This window comes from Notothenia coriiceps, unplaced genomic scaffold, assembly GCF_000735185.1.
Source record: "Notothenia coriiceps isolate Sejong01 unplaced genomic scaffold, NC01 NC01_scaffold00024234, whole genome shotgun sequence".
Classification (NCBI taxonomy): Eukaryota; Metazoa; Chordata; class Actinopteri; order Perciformes; family Nototheniidae; genus Notothenia; species Notothenia coriiceps.
In genome coordinates, this window is record NW_011356935.1 from 55141 (window position 1) to 75153 (window position 20013).

At 40.8% G+C, this 20013-nt stretch overlaps 1 protein-coding gene across 2 annotated transcripts in view; it reads left to right on the forward strand.

Moving 5' to 3' along the window:
- gabrb2a (gamma-aminobutyric acid type A receptor subunit beta2a) overlaps positions 1-20013 on the forward strand; it is a 30583-nt gene that overhangs the window by 6454 nt on the left and 4116 nt on the right. For both annotated transcript variants that reach the window (XM_010782138.1, XM_010782139.1), the window contains exons 4-7: positions 6966-7186; positions 14133-14215; positions 17915-18052; positions 18298-18450. In XM_010782138.1, the coding sequence (XP_010780440.1) occupies positions 6966-7186; positions 14133-14215; positions 17915-18052; positions 18298-18450 (595 nt within the window). The remainder of the gene's footprint in view (positions 1-6965; positions 7187-14132; positions 14216-17914; positions 18053-18297; positions 18451-20013) is intronic.

Here is a 20013-nt window from a genome sequence, read left to right on the forward strand (position 1 = left end):
GCATTTAGAAGGACACAATTAAACGAGCGGCTGGAGTCCTCTGCAGCAGCACACAGCAGAGGAAGAGCTGAGCAATATGGTGGACGTCTGTCATGTGCCGTAAAACTGCAGAGTAGAAAGACAAGCACACATGCCAACAGTCATACCAGCACATTATGGGAGGTTTGTTCCCCCTGTGCTTTGCTCAAAATTGTACTAATATAAAGAACAATATGGATTTAGCATTTTTCTCAAACCCAAAAAGGTTATATTTCATTTTGTATATATCTTTGTAATCAATATGCATTGTTACTATCTGAAAAAAGGGTTTACGCTCAGGTTTGTATTGGGCCAAACATAAAAAAAGAGAACTTATTGTTATCCTGACTTTGTTTTTATGCTTGGGGTTAACAAGACAGCAAAGAGGTATAACTCCTTGTTACCTTTGAAGAACAACCTGTTTTAAAACACAATAACATAAATCCTAGCGGTAGTAGGCTAGTTATCAGTGATTAATGATGTTAATGGAACATTTTCATCAAAGGGACAATGGATTTGATAACAAAAAGCGGGCTTCATGAGGGTTTCCGCTGCACATATATTGAGAAGATTTATTTTGCATGTCTACATGTTTTTTTGCGTTTTTTGAGCTATCAAGCGGACAAATCAATGTTTAGTTGTTTTTTTTTAGATGTTAAAGTTGGTGGGATCTTTTAACCAGGTACAAAGACATTCAAAAGTAAAATACAGCATTGTTGGACACATCTTTTCATAAGCAACAACAAACAGAAAGGACTGCTATACGTGAATCGAACTGGCACGATGGTTTCATTACAGGGAGAAAGTGAGCGCGTGTTTCTTCAAATAAAAATCTACACACAGTATGCATTGTGTTAGGCTCGTCTATTGGCAGCTCCCTCCCATGTCGGCGGTGACAGCTGATGTAGTTGTAATGGAGGTCTTGTAACAACAGCAGCCTTTCAGATTTCTCAGGGAAACACAAATGTACTCCTTGTCACTCTGTCAGATTCTTAATGGGGGTTTGTTAGCCCAGAAACATATCTGAAGTGAGTCTCTGTCACTGTGCAACCAGCCTTGATGTTTTTTTAAGTTAGCCAGGCCTTGTTTGTATCTTCATCTCCAAATATATTCACTGCTGTCAGTATTTTTTTTTAATGTTGGTACTCTCCACAAGATGTCTCCCTCACTGATGCTCACTGGGCCGCCTGTGTGATGTTAATGGAGTTACTGAGGAGTGCTTGTGACAAGGAGAGTGAAGGTCGCTTTGGAGACCAACAATCCAGCGTGGGACAGTCTGTCTCTCACTTCTCTGCAGATTTTCTTAATGGATGCTGGTGCTGGGAAAACCTTCTCACCTGCTTCGTATTCTCAGGTGTGCAGTGAAGAGGCTATCACACTGAAATGTCTTGTTTATTACTCAGAAATTATTTTTTGTCCAGGATGCTAAAAGACGGAATACTCCACTTACAGCTTTCTTATTGTGAATTAATGACTCATATGTTGCCTTAAAAAATTCTAGGATTGGTTGGTTTCACTGCCATGTTTAGTATGAAGGCTGCGATAGGGCTGCTCAATTAATCATATTTTAATCGCAATTACCATTTTGGCTTGCAACGATTATGATAATAATAGAATATTTTTTATTACTATTTATTAAAAAAAATATATATTATTTTTTGTAGCCTATTGGTTTTTCAATTGAATTATACTGAAAGTTCAGGGTAATCAACTGTTAAGAACATACTACACCTTTTTTCTTTCAATAAATTGATGTTTTCAAAGTAAATGGATAATCGTTTTTAATAATTGTGATCATCAATTATTGACCCAAATAATCGAGATTATGATTTTTGCCATAATCGAGCAGCCCTAAGGCTGCAACATGTTGACATTTAATGTGTGAATCGCAGAGTTTTGATATATGTTGTGTCTGCAATGATTGATTATTCGATTGACAGAACAATTGTTGCCAACTGCTAAAGTAATGAATTAATCCTTTAAGTATTTATTAACAAAAAAAACACAAACATGCCGTTTCCAGCTTCTGCTTTCTTGCTCTGTTTATAGCATAGTGAGGTAAATATGTGTTGGTTTTCTGACCTACAACATTTTTTATTTAAAGATCATCATTGAATAAATGTTAGTTGCGGCCCTAATGCTGTGTCACATGCATTTTATATTGCAGTTGATGTGATGGAAATGATCCTGCTGTCAAGGATTTGATTTGTTTGCATGAGGAAACGTGACTTTACTGCTTTGTGTTTCTGCACAAAACCAGAATAGTGCACCCCTTTAGCTTGTCACCGAACAAAATGTACTCCCTGGCTCCCATATTTTCGCTGAACAATAACTTTGCCTGTACTGAGAGATAGAGAGGGGAAGTGCCCGTATTTTGTGTCCCTCTCTGAGCTCATGTGATGTCCGAGCAAAGGTAAACAGCACCATCTGTGAGGCCGTAATTGTGCTGCCATTTTACAGAGCAGCCAGGAGGCAGCGTGCAGGTCCAGGTGTTCTCTCTATACTCCTAAACCCCCCAAAACACACACACACACACACACACACACACACACACACACACACACACACACACACACACACTTCTGTATGAGCCTTGAATCCAAGCTCAGTGACTTAACAAGGGACATTTTAAAAAGTTTTGTAGACAATAGGGTTTTTTCTCAGACATCAAAGGAAAAGCCCAGGTGTAAACTGTATGCTTTTTAGTTTCAGGTACAGGGAACACCTGCTTCAGTTTCAGGTTGCTTGTATTGTGCATGCTAGCTACATGGCATAGAAACTTAAATAAGAGACATCGTTAATGTTGTGGGCTTTTGAAGAAAATCACAGGTGTTACGTAAAATGTCTGCTGTGATAAAGGCCAGAGGCTGTCTCCAAAATCTCATATTCTCTTTATGTTATTTAAGATAAATGTAAAACACAGTTTATTTATTTTTTTGTTCATGAGTCAGTGTGTGAGGATGTATAAAAAAGTGATTTTCTGAAGTGTCATGGCGCTTACATTTTGGTAGAAAAAGGGACATTTGAAAAAAGGCTTAAAGGTAGGGTAGGTAAGAATGGAGAAACCAGCTCGAGTGCGCTAGAATTTGAAAATACACAACCGGAAAAAATCTGCCCCTTCCTTACAGAGCCCCTCCTCCAACACACACGAACGCGCACATGACCAATGAGGGCATGAGATAAGTTTGTGCACGAGATGGAAGGCTGACAGGCAGGTAGGCCATCCAGTTATTTTAGCCGGGCCGGCTGAAATGATTGTTCGAGCTTTTGACAGTACTACGGCTTCCACAGATGACATTTTTTAATGTATTTTTTGTCAAAGCATTTAATTTAATTACCTACCCTACCTTTAATATAAGCAAAACACGTTTCTTATTATTTAAAAATGCAAATGTTACCTCGCACTATTGCTGTAAAATACTGATTATCTTTAATATCAAGAGGAGTGACAGACTTATTATAATGTTGCTATTTTGGTCCGCTCAGTACATGAAGTGCATTGCATGTGTCCGTCCTGGGAGAGGGATTCCTCCTCTGCAGTTCTTCTTCTTCCTGAACTTTCTTCCATTATTTCTTCCTGTTAAGACTTTTTTTGGGAAGTTTTTCTTATCCCAATAGAGGCTGTCATAGCTGTCAAGATTGTAAAGCTCCTTAAGGCAAATTTGTGATGTGTGATAGTACTCTATAGGCCTACACATACAATTGATTTGGCTATTGAGTGAGGGAACAAGGAAATAATTTTCGACACAACCAATAATCAAAAATCCTTCTGGTGCTGAGATTATGAGTCAAGACATCCATCAGTCTGTCCATCAAAAGATAATGAATGCCATACTTTTTGACAACCTGTTATTCTTGAGGTATTTATCAAGCAGAAATATTTTCATCAAGTTTCATCTTCTTAATATTAGGAATATTAGGCTTTTCTAGGATTGATATCATTGTGATTGGAACTTTTTGGGATTTCGTATTGCTGGTCGGACAAATCTTTTTTGTGGAATATTTGACTCTTTGTAATTGGGATTGGCATTTCCCAGTTTTTCTGGGATCTTTCAGACTAAACGATGTGTATTTATTTTTAAAGAGCATATTTATGTAATTATGAAAATAATTAGTCCTTTATCTTAAATTCAAATTCATTCATATCAAAAGCTCTGTTTGCACCAGACACACTCAGTGCCCTTGTTATGCACCAACATGTAACATTTGCTCCAGGTTTATCAAAAAATGTAATGGATCGAAAAATAATAAGAGTGAAAGGTTGTTGCCGAAAGTCAGAGACCACCCTGATAAATAATTTCTGCTTCATTTTGCTCAGATACCTTTTAAGAGTATTAGCCTCAGTTTTATAAAATAGAGAGGTTTAGCTTCTGCTAGCAGCCTCTTCCGCTCACAGGATTGTAGCTGCTTTCTTCATCAACATGGCGAAGGATGGTAGTGAAGATAGGGAGTCTGCAGGCAGCAGCTAACGATCCCAGAGGTGATAGCGATATCCGATCGACAGGCTGATAATGAGACAGAGAGAGAGCGAGTGGAGAGGAGGGTTCAGTGGGAGCTCTTGTAAAACAGGATAAGGATGCGGCCGTCCTCGCCTGACTTTTCACTCCTGAAAAAATCAACATGGCAGCAGCTCATGTATTTTTAGATGCCCTTTTTACGCAGTGCTTTGGTCGTGCACACTGCATGCAATGAATGATAAGAGTTTAAGAGCAAGAAGTGGCTATTACTTTGCAGTGTCACTATAATGTGTGATGATATGATCAATTTTTGGCTTGGAAACACACATGGCGATAAGTGATGATGATGGCTGCCTAGTGTAAATGCTCAAGGGCCTCGTTTCACGGACCGTATTTTTTTATTTGTTTTCCTACTCATCGATTGCACTGCAATACACTGCAACAGAGCAAATCCAACTGCAGTGCTGTGTTTTACTGTGGCTGTGTGGGTGTAAGTCTTTTTTTAAGAGTGAGAAGCAGAGAAAAATGAAAGGAGGAGGAGGAGATACAGTTTACTGCTACATCTCTGAGCATGTGTAAAAACAAACAGTATTAATGACGCTTTTCCAATGTGGACAACTCTCCCCTATCAGTTAGGGGGGTTGGGATGCAAAGATATTAATGATAATTGTCATATATTTGGTAATTGTTTCAAATGGTTTCCTTTTCACTTACCGTTAGTGTTATTGTCTTTTTTTTAATGTTTTGTACAGCTATGGTTAAATCCTCTCCCTCCACCTCAACACTCAAATCTAGACTAAGAGAACAAGTTAAAGATGAATTTGATTGTTCAATTGATACTGATATAGTGAGAATCTGACACACAGCCCTAATCTTATTATTTTCTGGATGTTTAGTATGCAGAATTAGAAACAACACCAATAAAGGATTTTGCTTGCATTAGCGTCTTTCTCTAAAAAGCAGAAAGTAGCGTCAAAGTGGAAGTAGATATTTTTATTAACCCCCCAACCCCAGCCACCATGGCCCCTAGCATAGGCCGTGGCCTTTCAGACCGCGACGACCTTTCGGATGACCTTCTCACTATGCAGAGTCCACACCACGTGCTGCGACACGTCTGTGGAGTCATGTTCGCATGAGGGGTGACATGCTGCTGGAGCTAGAAGTGTTTCCCAGTTGAGAGGATGGTGGCAGGTGCGAAAGAAGTACTGAGAAATACCATGCTCCTGAGTTTGAAAATGGTACTTAAAGGTGGGGTAGGTAAGTTTGAGAAACTGGCTCGAGACACACTTTTTGTTATATTCCATGAAATGCTCTTAACATCCCGATAGCAATGAATATCTAAAGTGCTTTGACAAAAAATCCATAAAAAAATGTCATCTGTGGAAGCCGTAGCGCTGTAAAAAGCACGACCAATCATCTGAGCCGGCCCGGCTAAAATAACTGGATGGCCTACCTGCCTGTCAGCCTTCCATCTGTGCACAAACTTATCTCGTGCCCTCATTGGTCATGTGCGCGTTCTTAAGTGTTGGAGGAGGGGCTCTGTAAGGAAGTGGCAGATTTTTTCCGGCTGTGTATTTTCAAATTCTAGCGCACTCGAGCTGGTTTCTCCAAAATTACCTACCCCACCTTTAAGTAAAAGGAGAAAGCTTTATCTTCAAAATGTAGTTAAAGCTTCAAAATGTATAATATACATTGTGCAGAATGTCTCCTGTTGCAGAGTTAAAGTAATACTAGTGATTACAGGGAGGCGTGTGGCGCAGTGGATAGAGCCTTGGTGTTGGGATCAGGGGTTCTCAAGTTCAAACCCCACTGCAGTCAGCATGTCGTTGTGTCCCTGGGCAAGACACTTCACCCCAAATTGCTCCTGTGGGGACTGCCCACAGTATTGAGTATGTAAGTCGCTTTGGATAAAAGCGTCTAACAAGTGACATCAAATGTAATACATGTAAGGGCATTTTGTTGTTGTTGTTTGTCAATGTGATATCATACTTAGATACTTTGTTTACTTCTGGGTTGATTATTATTAAAGGCTAAATGTTCAAGGTCAGTTATTTGTCAAATCCAAATGCAGTCATACTCCCTTAATGCAACATAAGAGAACCAAAAAAAGCCCATATTGATAGTATAGTAAAGTTGCAATATTGATAGTATCATGTAAGCACATAGTGTGTTTTTTAGGGAAAAACTAACTTGTAACTATAAGTGTCAATTAAAAAAAGTCCAAAATGTCTGTGTGAAGTAAAGTAAAAGTATAAAGTGGCATAGAATAGAATACCAGTACTTGACTTAATGTAATTGGTTACCTACCACTGCTGGATAAAGGAAATAAAACATATTCCTATCGTACGGGAAGCCCCTGAAAAATTGTCAGTACATTTTGTTGAAAGTGTATTTTTGGCTCCGTGGTTGAAATACTGTCAGCGTTATTGATTGTCACCAGTTTGTCTTTGAAGTGGCTTCGTTTAATGGACTCCCCTCTCTGTCCTCCAGGACTACACCTTGACGATGTACTTCCAGCAGGCTTGGCGGGACAAACGTCTGTCCTACTCCGAGATCGCCTACAACCTGACGCTGGATAACCGAGTGGCGGATTCGCTGTGGGTGCCTGACACCTACTTTCTAAACGACAAGAAGTCCTTCGTTCACGGCGTCACCGTCAAGAACAGGATGATCCGTCTGCACCCGGATGGCACGGTGCTTTATGGACTCAGGTAAGCCTTTTACCCCTGCCCTTCATAGTCTGTCATGACCATTAGTGGATTGATCACAAGGCATGATTAAGTTATGTGTAATTTTATCAGAGCGGAGCCTCTTAATTAACTCACACTTTGAATTGAAAATATTGTAGTTTTCTGCTCGGCATGATGCAACATACAGTAATGTGATATTTCTTCAACTTTGCTCTTATTATTTGGTTTTGCCATCATTCTTACTGGTCATTATAATTTTATACTCATCAAGTTAATAGCTGAGGTCCTGGATCGAAGCCACATTGTTTAAAATTGACGGCTCAAGCAGCATGAGTAGTTCAATAAAGACGAAAGAAAGGTTGTTTTCACTACCATTGTAAAGCTACAGAAAGGGGCACCCTGCACCCGAGAAAGTGCATCTACAACGTTAGGTTTCACTCTCAAATACATACGGTTTACATGCCGTACTTATGTGGTTAGATTTCTGAAAAAAATTATTGAAATAAGTATGCCTACCTTTGTTCTGTAACGTTGCGCAATTAACATGTTGCATCTTCAATTCAATTCCAAACCTTTATTTATCCAGGTAAAATCCCATTGAGATCAATGATTTCTTTTTCAAGGGAGACCTGCAGCAGTAGGTTCCACATGAAGACATAAAAACATAAACAACAGAACAACAAAAGGACATCATACAGCAAAATGTACAGGGATTAAAATGTACATATCTATCCACATGTACAGGTACTAACAGCATCTGACTGTGGAGCATCCAACCGAGCTTTAAAAACATGTAGTGGTACTAGCTTGGTAATTTTACATTCTTTTTGCAGACTGTTCCAAGTTAGTGGAGCTGCACATCTAAAAGCTTTCTTCCCTAAGACAGTCCTAGCACTTGGCACATTTAATAAAACCATAGCATGCGATCTCAGGCAATCACTTGAATAACTTGGACAACTTAAACATGACGCAGAGACAAACTGAAACTCTATTTAAAGAACAATAAGAGATTACTATAGACTGACAAAAAACAAAACTATGTAAATGTTTTAATATTCTTTATTGTATTTTGGCTGTTTTCTAATGAAATACTAGAGAATTGTACCTCTTCGGGCCGCCTAGCACAAAAGACCATTTTGTTTGAGCTACAGCTAATACACACAAAGAGACTGTGTTGGGTATTTTCGAAAATCTGGTTTAACTATCTGATCATTATTGCCTGTTGGATTGTCAGCGTGTTTTCACATCTCAGCACTTTCTTCAGTGAGTACAATGTTATCATATGGCCACATCTATGAAAAAAAGGCCTGATAGTAAAGCCTTACACAACTGTGAACAGAGGGAAGAATGTGTTAGCCTCTCACATCCCCTGATGATTTCAATTTCAATAATGGATTGGTTGTGATCAATAATAAAGCAGGGCGGAGCAAACAGCCGAGCTGAGGCTGATTGTGCGGGAGGTTTCAACCCGTCTACAAGACATTTCTTTGTGGTGTTGGACTGTGATGCCTCTGAGGAGTGTGTCATCCATTATTGAAAACTCATAATCAAAAATGTAGAAGTTCAATACAAACACTGGATCTGTATTTGTTCTGATGCTGCTGTTTGACTTCACAGGCTAGCACAGCCTAGTGCTGCTGCCTCCTCTGATCTGTGTGTGTGTGTGTATGCGTGCGTACATGTGTGGTGTGTGCAAATGATCTCAGATTAGTGTCCCTGTTAAAAAGATGAGATTATTGTTGCTAATTCAAGATGTTGCAGCATTCAGTCATTTTCTCTCTCTCGACTGAGATGCCCTTCTTGCGCAAATACTGCTTAAAAAATGTAAGTATCTGCACTGCATCCGATTATTCATCACTACATTCTGTTTCAACAGTCAAGAAATGTAATTCATAACATTCTGACTCAATTACATAAGCCCCATATTTTGGCATAACAGTCTAAAAAGCAATGGAGGCCAGGAGAGTTTTGTTGTGAAGTTGAGGGTGTGCGTGCAGCAGGGGGTTGTTTGTTGTTACCTCAGATACGTTGTCCTTGTCAGTGCTGATGCCTCCCGGCTCCTCCATTATTTGGTTCGTGGGTTTGGTCCAGGTTTTATTTGATGCTAGCAAGTCCAGACACAAGCTTCTGTCAGAGTCAGCCCGGCCAGATGCCTGTGCGCTGTGAGCACGCTGACACATACCTGTAGAGACGGCCGGCTGGTAGCAGCAGCAGGGATTGGCTGGATGAGAAAGCAATGGCTAACTGAGAGGAGACCCACAGTCCTCCACGGGAAAACAGCTAACATGTGAAAACACGTCCTACAAGGCCGTTATAGCCGTGGCATAATGTGTTTGGCTATCAATTCATGTTAGTCTTTATCACCAGTGTGTATAGAAATGTATTTATTAGGATAAACCCCTTGAGATGCACCATCTCGTTTTCAAGGGGGTCCCGACCGAAGCAACGTCTTACATACATACATGAAGAAATTAACAAAAAGTAAAGCATGACAAACAAGGACAAAACACGTATAGTCTGTCAAGTAAAATTCATGAAGTAATACATACAATCGTTACAATCATTACAATTTGATAGACAGTGTCTAATAGATCAGTTTCATCAATAACAAGAGCAGACCAGCTGTAAGTGAGATGATAATGCATGGTTAAACGTGAAAGGTCAGCAGTGGTGGAGGAAGTATTTAGATCCTTTAGTTAAGTAATTGTAGCATTATCAAAACTAAAGATACAGTCCTTCATTATCAGCCAAATGTTGGCAATGTTGTGGGAAGGTATTCTAATATTTATTATATCATTACATTGATTTGACTAATGCATAAAACATGCAAGCAAGCTTTTACTGTGTGTGTGCTGTGTTTACTCTACGCATCCCAATGAATTGATAGTGTCTTTTGTTTGCGACGATAATAAACACAGCTTTAGAACAAATATATATAGTACAATATCTGCCTCTGAAATGTAGTAGAGTGTAAAGTCGCACAAAGTTGAAGGTGTAATAATGTACTTACGGAAATGTTACTTTCTCTAAAGAAAATATAGTATCATGGGAAATGTAGGAGCCAGTGTTTTTGGAGCTTGACTGACGCTGGAGTCATAAAGTTAGGATGTGTCGACATCCAATCGTTTGATTTGAATCATTCTTCTTAAATTAGTCTCCTTTGAGTACTCTTATCTTTATGGTAGTACAATACACAACCACTGGTGAACACCTTAAATCTTAATGAGTAGAAATGCTTCGTAGCATATTAAGCCATGACTTTAGTGCTAAACAAATTAAATAAACACGTAATACTGACTAGGTAAACACCTTGTGTGCACATGTCTATTGTTCAAAATCAATTTCCTGCGCCACTTTATTGCTTTCTTTTGAATATTAAACGCTATAAAATATATATGTCACGCTATGAGGTGCGATGTTGTCTCGCTAACACCTTGCATAATAAGCAGAAACAGTAAACATATTATTTGTTTGTGTGTGTGTGTGTGTGGGATGTGTCTGTGGGTGGGTGTTTGTGAGTGTTATTTTTGGGGTGCATGCGGAGGAGGAAGGGTAAGGGTGTCGTTCACTGCATATATATAGTATATCCCAATCCTGCCAAATCCTGGTGTTCAATTATCAGGAGGAGCAGAACATTGCAACAGTGCTCCCAACTGTCACTTCAGTGCTCGGTTGGACTCTCGGGGGGAGGCAGTCTGATCTAATTACCCAGCCCATGAAAAGGCTCAACCAATAACACAGATACCGCCCAGGCTGCAAGAAAAGAAACACACACACAAAAGGAAAGAACCCACTTTCCCCACTTAGCCTTTCATTTTATGCAGGAATGGAGGAAAGTCCATTCGGTGCATGACTCCTGATGCACGTCCCTCAACATTCACAGAGCGGGAATGAGAAAAAGAGGGAGAGCCAGAAAGCAAGAAAGAAAGAGACATGAAGGTCAGACTTCATTCAAAATGGAGAAATTATTAGGATTCTCTCTCCCCCTCCCTCCCCTCCCTGTCTCCTCCTTTCTGTGAATATTGTAACTCCTTTTGTGAGAGGACATATCCTTGTGCTATGGAGACTGACGTCCTCTTTTGTCTGGGCGAGGAGTGTGCCACTCTGCAGCTCAATAGATGACATCGCATGGCCAGGAGGAGAAAGCTGCTGAGTGGAGGAAGAGAGGGATTTAAATAAGCCTTTTTCTTCTGTCAAGATCATCAATACAGGCTTAGAATCGCCTTCAAAGTTATCCCTCTCAAACTATTGATAAGGCAAGGTGTGTGTGCCTTTGCTTTGAAATCAAGAAATCCATCCTTTGATTTGGCATGCCTTGGCACATGCTGGACTCTTTTTGTTGCCACTGCAGACATTTTATTTTCAAATTTGGCAACAGTGCCTGAGCAGGGAGAGACACTCCTGCATGCCATGTTTCCTCAGCTCTCTATCCAAAATGGAGGAAGCTTCTCCATCTTAATTGAACTTCTAACTCCATTACAATGTCCAGGTAATAACATCTTCAGTTTAATTAAAGGAATGCAGGTTTGTAACCCGCTTGTATAACTGCCAATCTGCATGTTGGCGTCTGCTCTGACGCTCCCTGGAAATGAGATTCTGTCTTTGTGGTGGTTGTGTTGTGTCCGTAAACAAGGTCATTTGGAAATAAAGGTGCACAGGCTGCCTTGAGGGGGGGTCCACACTCACACACACACACACACACACACACACACACACACACACACACACACACACACACACACACACACACACACACACACACACACACATACACGCACGCTCCGTGTCCTATTAGCTCCGACGCAGAGCAAATGTAGCGTGTGTGAATCTGCGTGATCTGTTAGAGCGTGGCCTCTCCTCCGGCAGGTTGGGATGAGAGAGAGGGGGACTGGCCCTGATGTTGATGAAGAGCAAACAAGCCTGTGCTTCATGATCACTGCTGCTTCTACTGCTGCTGCTGCTGCTGCTGCAGAGGTCCACGGCAGACTCTCGCTGCAGCAGAGATGAGGAGGAGGAGGATGAGGAGGAGGAGGAGAGGCGAAGACGAGGAGGGAATCCTGCAGAGAAATCCTCATTCTTCTCTCCTCCTCCCTCGTTTCCAGCTGTTTCTGAATTGTTACCGTTCGTATGATTGGACATGCTAGCTGGGCCAGGGGATGCAGAAGCAGCTCTTGATCAGTGATGCAGAGTCTCAGACAAAAAGCTTCGAGACTTCTGCCGATGATGTAGGTGGGCTATAAATAGGCTGTTATTTTTACCCCTGCCATTTTGGCCTCATTTCCACTTTTCCCCTGCTTCCTCTGCCACCGTGATGATTTAGAGGTGGTGGTGAGTGATGAGTGTTTGGCTGGTGAAAACCCCGGTAAGTTGTGTCCATAAAGGGGTAAACTAAGACAGAAATAAGACTCCTGTGTTAATCCCCCAGTGGCCCTGCTAACTGGCTGTTACATAAGAGCCCAGAGAGCAAGAAAAAGGAGGCAGCGAGAACGACACAGAGAGTGTGTGAGAGAGAAACACTGAGCATCTCTACATTTCAAAAATGAAATCCTTAACTTGCCAGGCTGGGCCCAGGGGAGCTGCAAGACTTATGTAGACGGATTTCAAATAAACTTTTGCTCTTAATTATTAAAGACAAAGCACAAGTTTGTAGTCCGGATGAAGTTAAGAGGAAATACATTGTGAATTAGTTTTGGCAGCCACAGTATCCCTCCACTCCATAGCACCACCGTTTATCCTCTCTTATTCTAATGCAAGGAAAGAAAGAGTTTGGAAATGTTCCTAAAATGTGAATAGATGCAAGCATATTTCTCAGACTAGATGAAAAAACTCAGTAAGTAGATAGTAACCAGCCAAGACAAGGGAAACCCAAGGTCAAAAATACATCTACCAATACTGGGAATTCTCCCGCAGGCTGCAATTACTGTTAATGGTCGCATGATGCTATCATGTTCAAATCAAATCAAATCAGGTTTTATTTATATAGCACATTTTAAAAACGATTTTTGGTCGACCCAAAGTGCTGTACATGCAAATAATAAATAACACATTAATACAATCGCAAAACCGAAGACAATAAATTACATCATATATCATTCTGTCGTGTGTGTGTGTGTGTGTGTGTGTGTGTGTGTGTGTGTGTGTGTGTATGTATGTATGTGTGTGTGTCTGTGTGTGTTGTGTAGTTGTTTTACTAGTCCAGGATACTAGATTAGGTCCCAGGAGTTAAACAGTGTGTCCAGTGTCTCTCAGGCTGCCTCGGGGTTTGGCACGGCCCGGTGCCAGCCCGTCTCAACCCGGGCCAACTTGTCGTGTGTGAAACAGGAAGTACGTCTTTCTGAGTCGACCTGTCGGACGGAGCTGGCTCACACTCAGCGACTTCATTAAAGGATTGTGTGACCAGAGGTTTAACCTGTTCCTGTTTTACCTACTTCAAAATAAACCAGTGATGAGTTGTGCATACCTACTTACAGTACTGATGAAACATATCCCATGAAAATACCTAAATTAAGAAATGATTGATTCTTCAAATATGTTAGCCATGTTAACAGCTGACTAAAAATATTATCTTTTTTGGAATATGGGTTAAAATTGTAATATAGCATGCAAAGGTAGACGTTGTGTTTTAGTTGCAGGGATCAGCAGGAGGTTTCTGCAATATAGGAAATGTGCATTAAAAGGACTGACAGAGCAAAGCTAATGGTCGGGGGTGACTGGTGGATTCAGGAAATGATTCTACACATTTTTCAACACACTTCTATTCAAATGACTCCTATGTGGCAAACAACATCAGATTGAGATTTCATCTCAATTCAACATTTATGTAATGGCTCTATGTCAGTTGCTCCTCAGTTATACAGATTTTCATCACCCTGCTTCGACGCGTACATCGTACTGTGTGTTGAAGGTCAAATGAACTGGGCCGGCACTTTGATGAGTCCTATATCTTTTCATCCCACTCTGTGTGTAGGATCACCACAACTGCAGCCTGCATGATGGACCTGCGCCGCTACCCTCTAGATGAGCAGAACTGCACTTTGGAGATTGAAAGCTGTAAGTACCGTTGTCCCTGACAACCAGCTCTCACGCCCACACGTAGACGTTGAATTAAACAGATCCCACGTACACATGCAGCTCTGAAATCTGGTCCTGGAAACAGTCTGCCGGGCCCGGTGGCAGCAAGTTAGAAGGGAGGTTGATAAGACTGCAGTAAAACGCTGAGAAAGGCTGATGAGATATCAAGCGATACGCATCGAGAAGAGGAACATCACTAATGGCTCACTGACTGATAACATCCAGCCTAATTAATTCAACTCCAACTGCAGTGGCTTCCCAAGGCGTGGAACAGCCTGATTAGGTCCTGTGTTCCAGGGCTGTGCTGATCCTGGATGCTATGTGCGGCTTCTTCCCGAAACTGCCTCCATGTTTGTACAGTGCAAAGAGTTCATTTCATATGGAGTTTGTATGTGATCCAGCGTTCTCGAGTCGAGGGAGGGAGGGAGGTAGGGAGTGTGGAGGAACATGAGAGGAAAGACGAGGTCCTCTGCGTGTTTTATCTGGGTCCCCGGAGAAAAGGATTATGGGGCTGAATGTGGTGTATAGGGCTCAGTCATTCTGGGTTTGATCACGCTATTGCCAGCAGGGTTGAGTGGCACAAAAACAGTGCGGGTCAGAACCGCCTCTCGCTGCTCCTCTCCCATTATGCTCGCCATCTCTCTCCTCATCACTCTCCCTTTCCGTTCCTCATCTCCTTTCTTTGCACAGTCTCATCCTCGTCTTTTTTTCTCCAAGCCTTTTTATCTCTCTCTCCATCACTCATGCTCTCTTTTTCTCCTCCTCCTCCTCCTCCTCTCTCAGGCAGCTCGACACAAAATGCACACACACATTCCCTCCCTCACACACACACAGCTCCAGTTTTGATCACCAGGCAGTATCTGCTCTCATATGGATTAACTGGCAATGGTTTTAACGTTGGAATCGCTTCATGCCAGAGCATGCTATTTTATTCAGACTAATGAGCCCAGAGAACTCTCACTTCCCTTGATAAACTTGATACATTTTTAACAGACACTAGTCTTTAAATCCTAGATCCCCCGATACATCAGGAACTCACTGCAGCGGCTCAGACCACTGGTCTCACATGCCGGACTGAGCAATAATTGATTTGTACCTCTTTAACACTTAAGATCTATTGTAGTGCATAAACACACATGCAAATACACACCCACATATGTATGCACATCGTGGAGCTCATACTGCACTGTTTCTCATGACAGCCCAGGATGAGTACAGTGATGTAATACATTGACATCTTACTGAGCAAAGACAATGGTCCTGAAGTAATGAAGCTACATTTATGTACACGATATAAAATGCTCACTTAAGACATTCTTGGGCCAATCGTCTCCCTTTCCCAAACTCCACAACAGCCTCCTGATGGCAGCCTGTCATGGCTGATCAGAACTGTGGACTCGGCCCTAATTGGGGTGATGCAAAGTCGCACAAGTCAGGGATCATGATAATGCAGAAGTGGAGGCAGAGCTTACTGTATCTGCTACAATTTCAACATTATGATCAACAGTTGCACCAGGGCGTGTGAAGTGTTTTCTCTCTTTTATTTCAGCCTGCTAACAAACTGGTGATTATCTCCATTTTTCTAATTTAAACATATCCCATGAAAAGACCTACATGAAGAAATTATTGATTCCTCTAAATATAGTAACAACAATGAAGAACATATACTAAACATCTTGTATTTTATTGGCTAAATCGTAAATAAGCCAACATGTTGCAAACACTTTAGTTGGTGTTTATATTTTTAGTTGTAACCTTTTCTTATATCCTGATTTTTCCTTGTTTTTTTCTACTGCTACAAACAAAGTATCTGTTTCCCAATTAATTTAACAAGTATCTGTTGTGTAACAAATTCTAGTATATTTCTCTGTTTTAAAGACCTCCAAAAAATGGCTGACATGTTCTTTCATTACCATTAACCCAAAAACACTTTGGTTTATTTTTAATCAAAGACTTACTAAACCACCAATTCTGGATTAATCTGCAAATTAAAACAGCCCCTAACTAATGCAGAATGTACTGCTGTTTTTGTTACCTTTACTAAAAGCTACAGGGCCTTGTGGGCTTTTTAAGACCTTTTATTAAATCAACATGTAAATCCTCAGGATGAAACGGAGTGGCACAGGAACGATTAATAAGCCAGAATTTGTAAAGAGACGGGAAACCAATTGTAATTTTAGTTTTTTCATGGGATTTGTTGGTAGTATAAAATAGTGCAACCTTACTTTTTTCACAGCAGACATTTCGACATGTCTTGGTATGTGTAAATAGTAAAATGTAAAATGTCTGTTCAGTATTCCGGGCCCTGGTGTAGGGCATGCAGCTTCATGAAGAATGCAGCCATTGCTGATATTGTTAGCAACACCTGTGCTTTGCCTGTGACGAGTCAAAATGTCTGCTGTGAAAAAAGCCTACGGGTGAAGTTGGCTGCCTGTCCAACCAATAACAACCCAACACGAGCACCATGACTAACTTCACCTTGAATGTCAGTGCAACCACAGAAGAGAATTGTGTGCTAATTTTTTTAAATCAAAGCCTTGCAGTTTAATTATTCATCACATCTGAATAGGTCACTGCCTCTATTTTGAGTGCGAGGCAGACAAAGTAGATCTCAGAGCGCTGTGAGGGAGAACAGAGATGGCTGCTCCCTGTTAGTCGCTGTTCATGTCAGAGACGGTCTCCAACACAGGAGTCCCCCGACTGCTTCCATGTGCAACAAACATCATGCTCCAAATCTCGGCTGTGTTATGTAGCTTCAAATTAGCACGCAAGTTGCTACTGCAGAATGCTTTGCTCCCAACATTAGTTTATTCTTTTATATGCATTGGATTTGAGCAGTTTTTCTACAAAAAACAACAACATTTAAGATCATAATCTATTACATCGATTTGTTCTTAAGCTTTACTTTTTCTTCATTGATGGTTTTATTGATGGTGTACTTGAGGAGGACAGAGGACTTTTGAAAAACTCTTTATTGTTGGTGTGTTTAAGAAAGCCACAACATATATCATTTAGGAAATGGTTAAAAGCTATGTTTTTGAAAACACACAACAAGCCAACATGATTTTTGTTTTGGTGGCTGAGAGCCAAGAGAGTGATGTTTCTGGAGTTTCCATTAAGCATTTGAACACACCACCAAGAAAGCATTTTAAAAATGACATGCGTCCGCTGTGTTCCTAACATGCATTTATATTTGATCTCTGACAATAAATAAATTCTGCTTTGTTTTGTGATGGATTACAAATCTGAAACAGTTGTCAAGTCATTTAGCTTTCATGGTGTGCTCAAGTTAATGGTAAACAAATGAATCCTAAAATGTGTGCATGCTTTAAAACATTGATTCTGAAACATTTATGCTTTTAGCACTTAAAAATGCTAATTCAACTTGTTACACCTCGTTAAAATGTTCATATTTCGTCTTCTATCCAATACCACCGTTTTGTTTTAAACAAGCGACAAAATGCTCCCAAAACTGAACATACATTAGCATAGCCCAAATGTTGAGCATCCTGAGACCCCTTGAGAGGGTCTCGTCCCCATTGTTAAGAACTTCTTTTGTAGGTGAGCTAAAACATGCAAAACAAGTGACATTAACATTTAACATTCCTGCATACCATTCTGGTACCATTCATTAAAGACCATAACTTGGTGATGACATTGTTTCTCTTTGGTCTGCAGATGGCTACACAACAGATGATATTGAGTTTTACTGGCGAGGTGGAGACGGCGCTGTGTCCGGGGTCGACAGAATAGAGCTGCCACAGTTCTCCATTGTTGATTATAAACTCATCTCTAAGAACGTGGTCTTCTCTACAGGTACACAACAGTCCACTTTTACTTCGGTTCTTTGACATTGGAGGTGTGGGTTTTTACGTGTATTGACCGCAGAAAATGGGTTATTGTAAAAGAAAAAGTAAATTTCATTTTTTTTTTCCTATTCAATATCCACACAAGTAAGATATGGATCCTCCCTGGTGTCACGGGAAATAAAGCTTTTATTTATAGTCTTTGAGGGAAAATCTATTTCCATCCCACTTCCTCTCTCCCTGTGCCTCCTTCAGGTTCCTACCCCCGCCTGTCCCTCAGCTTCAAACTGAAGAGGAACATTGGTTACTTCATCCTGCAGACATACATGCCTTCCATCCTGATAACCATCCTCTCCTGGGTCTCCTTCTGGATCAACTACGATGCCTCGGCTGCCAGAGTGGCCCTGGGTAGGATCGCCTCGCCACCGCTGAACAGTGACCCTGGGAAATAACCTAAAGCTAAATGATAAGAGCATGAAAAGAGCTATTAACCATGTTGAGCCTTTTACATTTAGACTTGCATTAGATATACATTGTGTCAGCCTGATCTCTGGTTTGTTTTCCCAGCATTGACTTTTTTTCCCATTAGCTTTAAGCATGTGAGTGATAGCAGTGTGTGATAGGCTGCCTGGCTAAATGTCTGTTGTTCAGAGATGACTATATACATGACTCATGCATAGCGAGATGCGCTGCAGCTCGACCTTGAAGCGTGTTGTCTTTATCTCTGCCTGTCTGTCTATCGAAGCCCCCCATTGGTTGGAGATTACAGCTTATCAGAGCCTGATCACGGCTACATTTCGGCCAAATGAAAGGTGGCAACATTTGCATAACTGCGCCTTATACATTTTAATGTTTTTACATGATGTCAAAGCGCCCCTGATACTAAAATGAAAGCTCCCTTTAGTGTTAAACTTGGGTATGACAGGTCAGGGCAGCAGAGGAAATGGCTTTGAGCTTTATGTGTGTTGTTCTTGTCACACACCATTTGTTTTCTGGAGTGGGACACATGCGGCTTGGAGCCCCAGACGGTGCATTCAGAGGGTAGCGTGATTTAAAGATCTGCCTCCGCTCAGCCTCCTGAAAACATGCAGCAAGCGAGCGCATCCTAAGAGATGAGGCTCCATGCTACAGTGACAATGCTGGCTGCCGGGTTATTTATAATACGTGTGAATCTGACCAAATGCAGATTGTGCATGCAAATGACTAATGTATCAAACACAGTGTGTGTGTGTAAAAAAAACAGGTGAATTGTGCTGTGACTAATAGCAGATGTTTACAGCGTGCTTTTATGTAGCCTACAGTTTGTCCTCTGTCCATTTGAATACATGATTGAATATACACCATACACACACACGCACACGCACACGCACACACATGCACACACACAGTTTTAGTCTCAGGAGGTTTCGGTGGATCTTTTTCTCCATATGGGTTCACATTATTTCAGGTCTGTTTGGTATAAATAAATACTATATAATTCATGTTATGAACATGAATGCTTATGTTCACAAGCACATACTGAAATCCTTTGAAGATGAGCACCTGATCTCAGTCATTTTGATGTAGGGCAAATTCTCATTAAACAGAACATTCCTGTTCATTCATTATGTCATTTATAAGTAGGTTTGTTAGTTAAGAAAGCTGTAGTAAACCTACAGCATAGCCAAGGCTGAAAGGAAAGTCAATACTTTTGCAGTTATTTGGACACATTTAAATTAAGGTTTGATGATTGTAATAGATTCAAAATGAATATGATTCATGAAGATAACAGCAGAACTCGACTGGTTCTTTTTTTGGTTTTTACCATTAGACTTGTAGATGAAAAGATCCATCAAGAGAACACAATGTGTTTGAAGATGACATTAAGGCATTTTCACGCTTCAACGCTTTGATTATCAGCCACGAATCACGCATACATTGAAGGTGTTATATCTGCAGTGGAAAATGAAATTCAGAAAAGTACCTGGTACC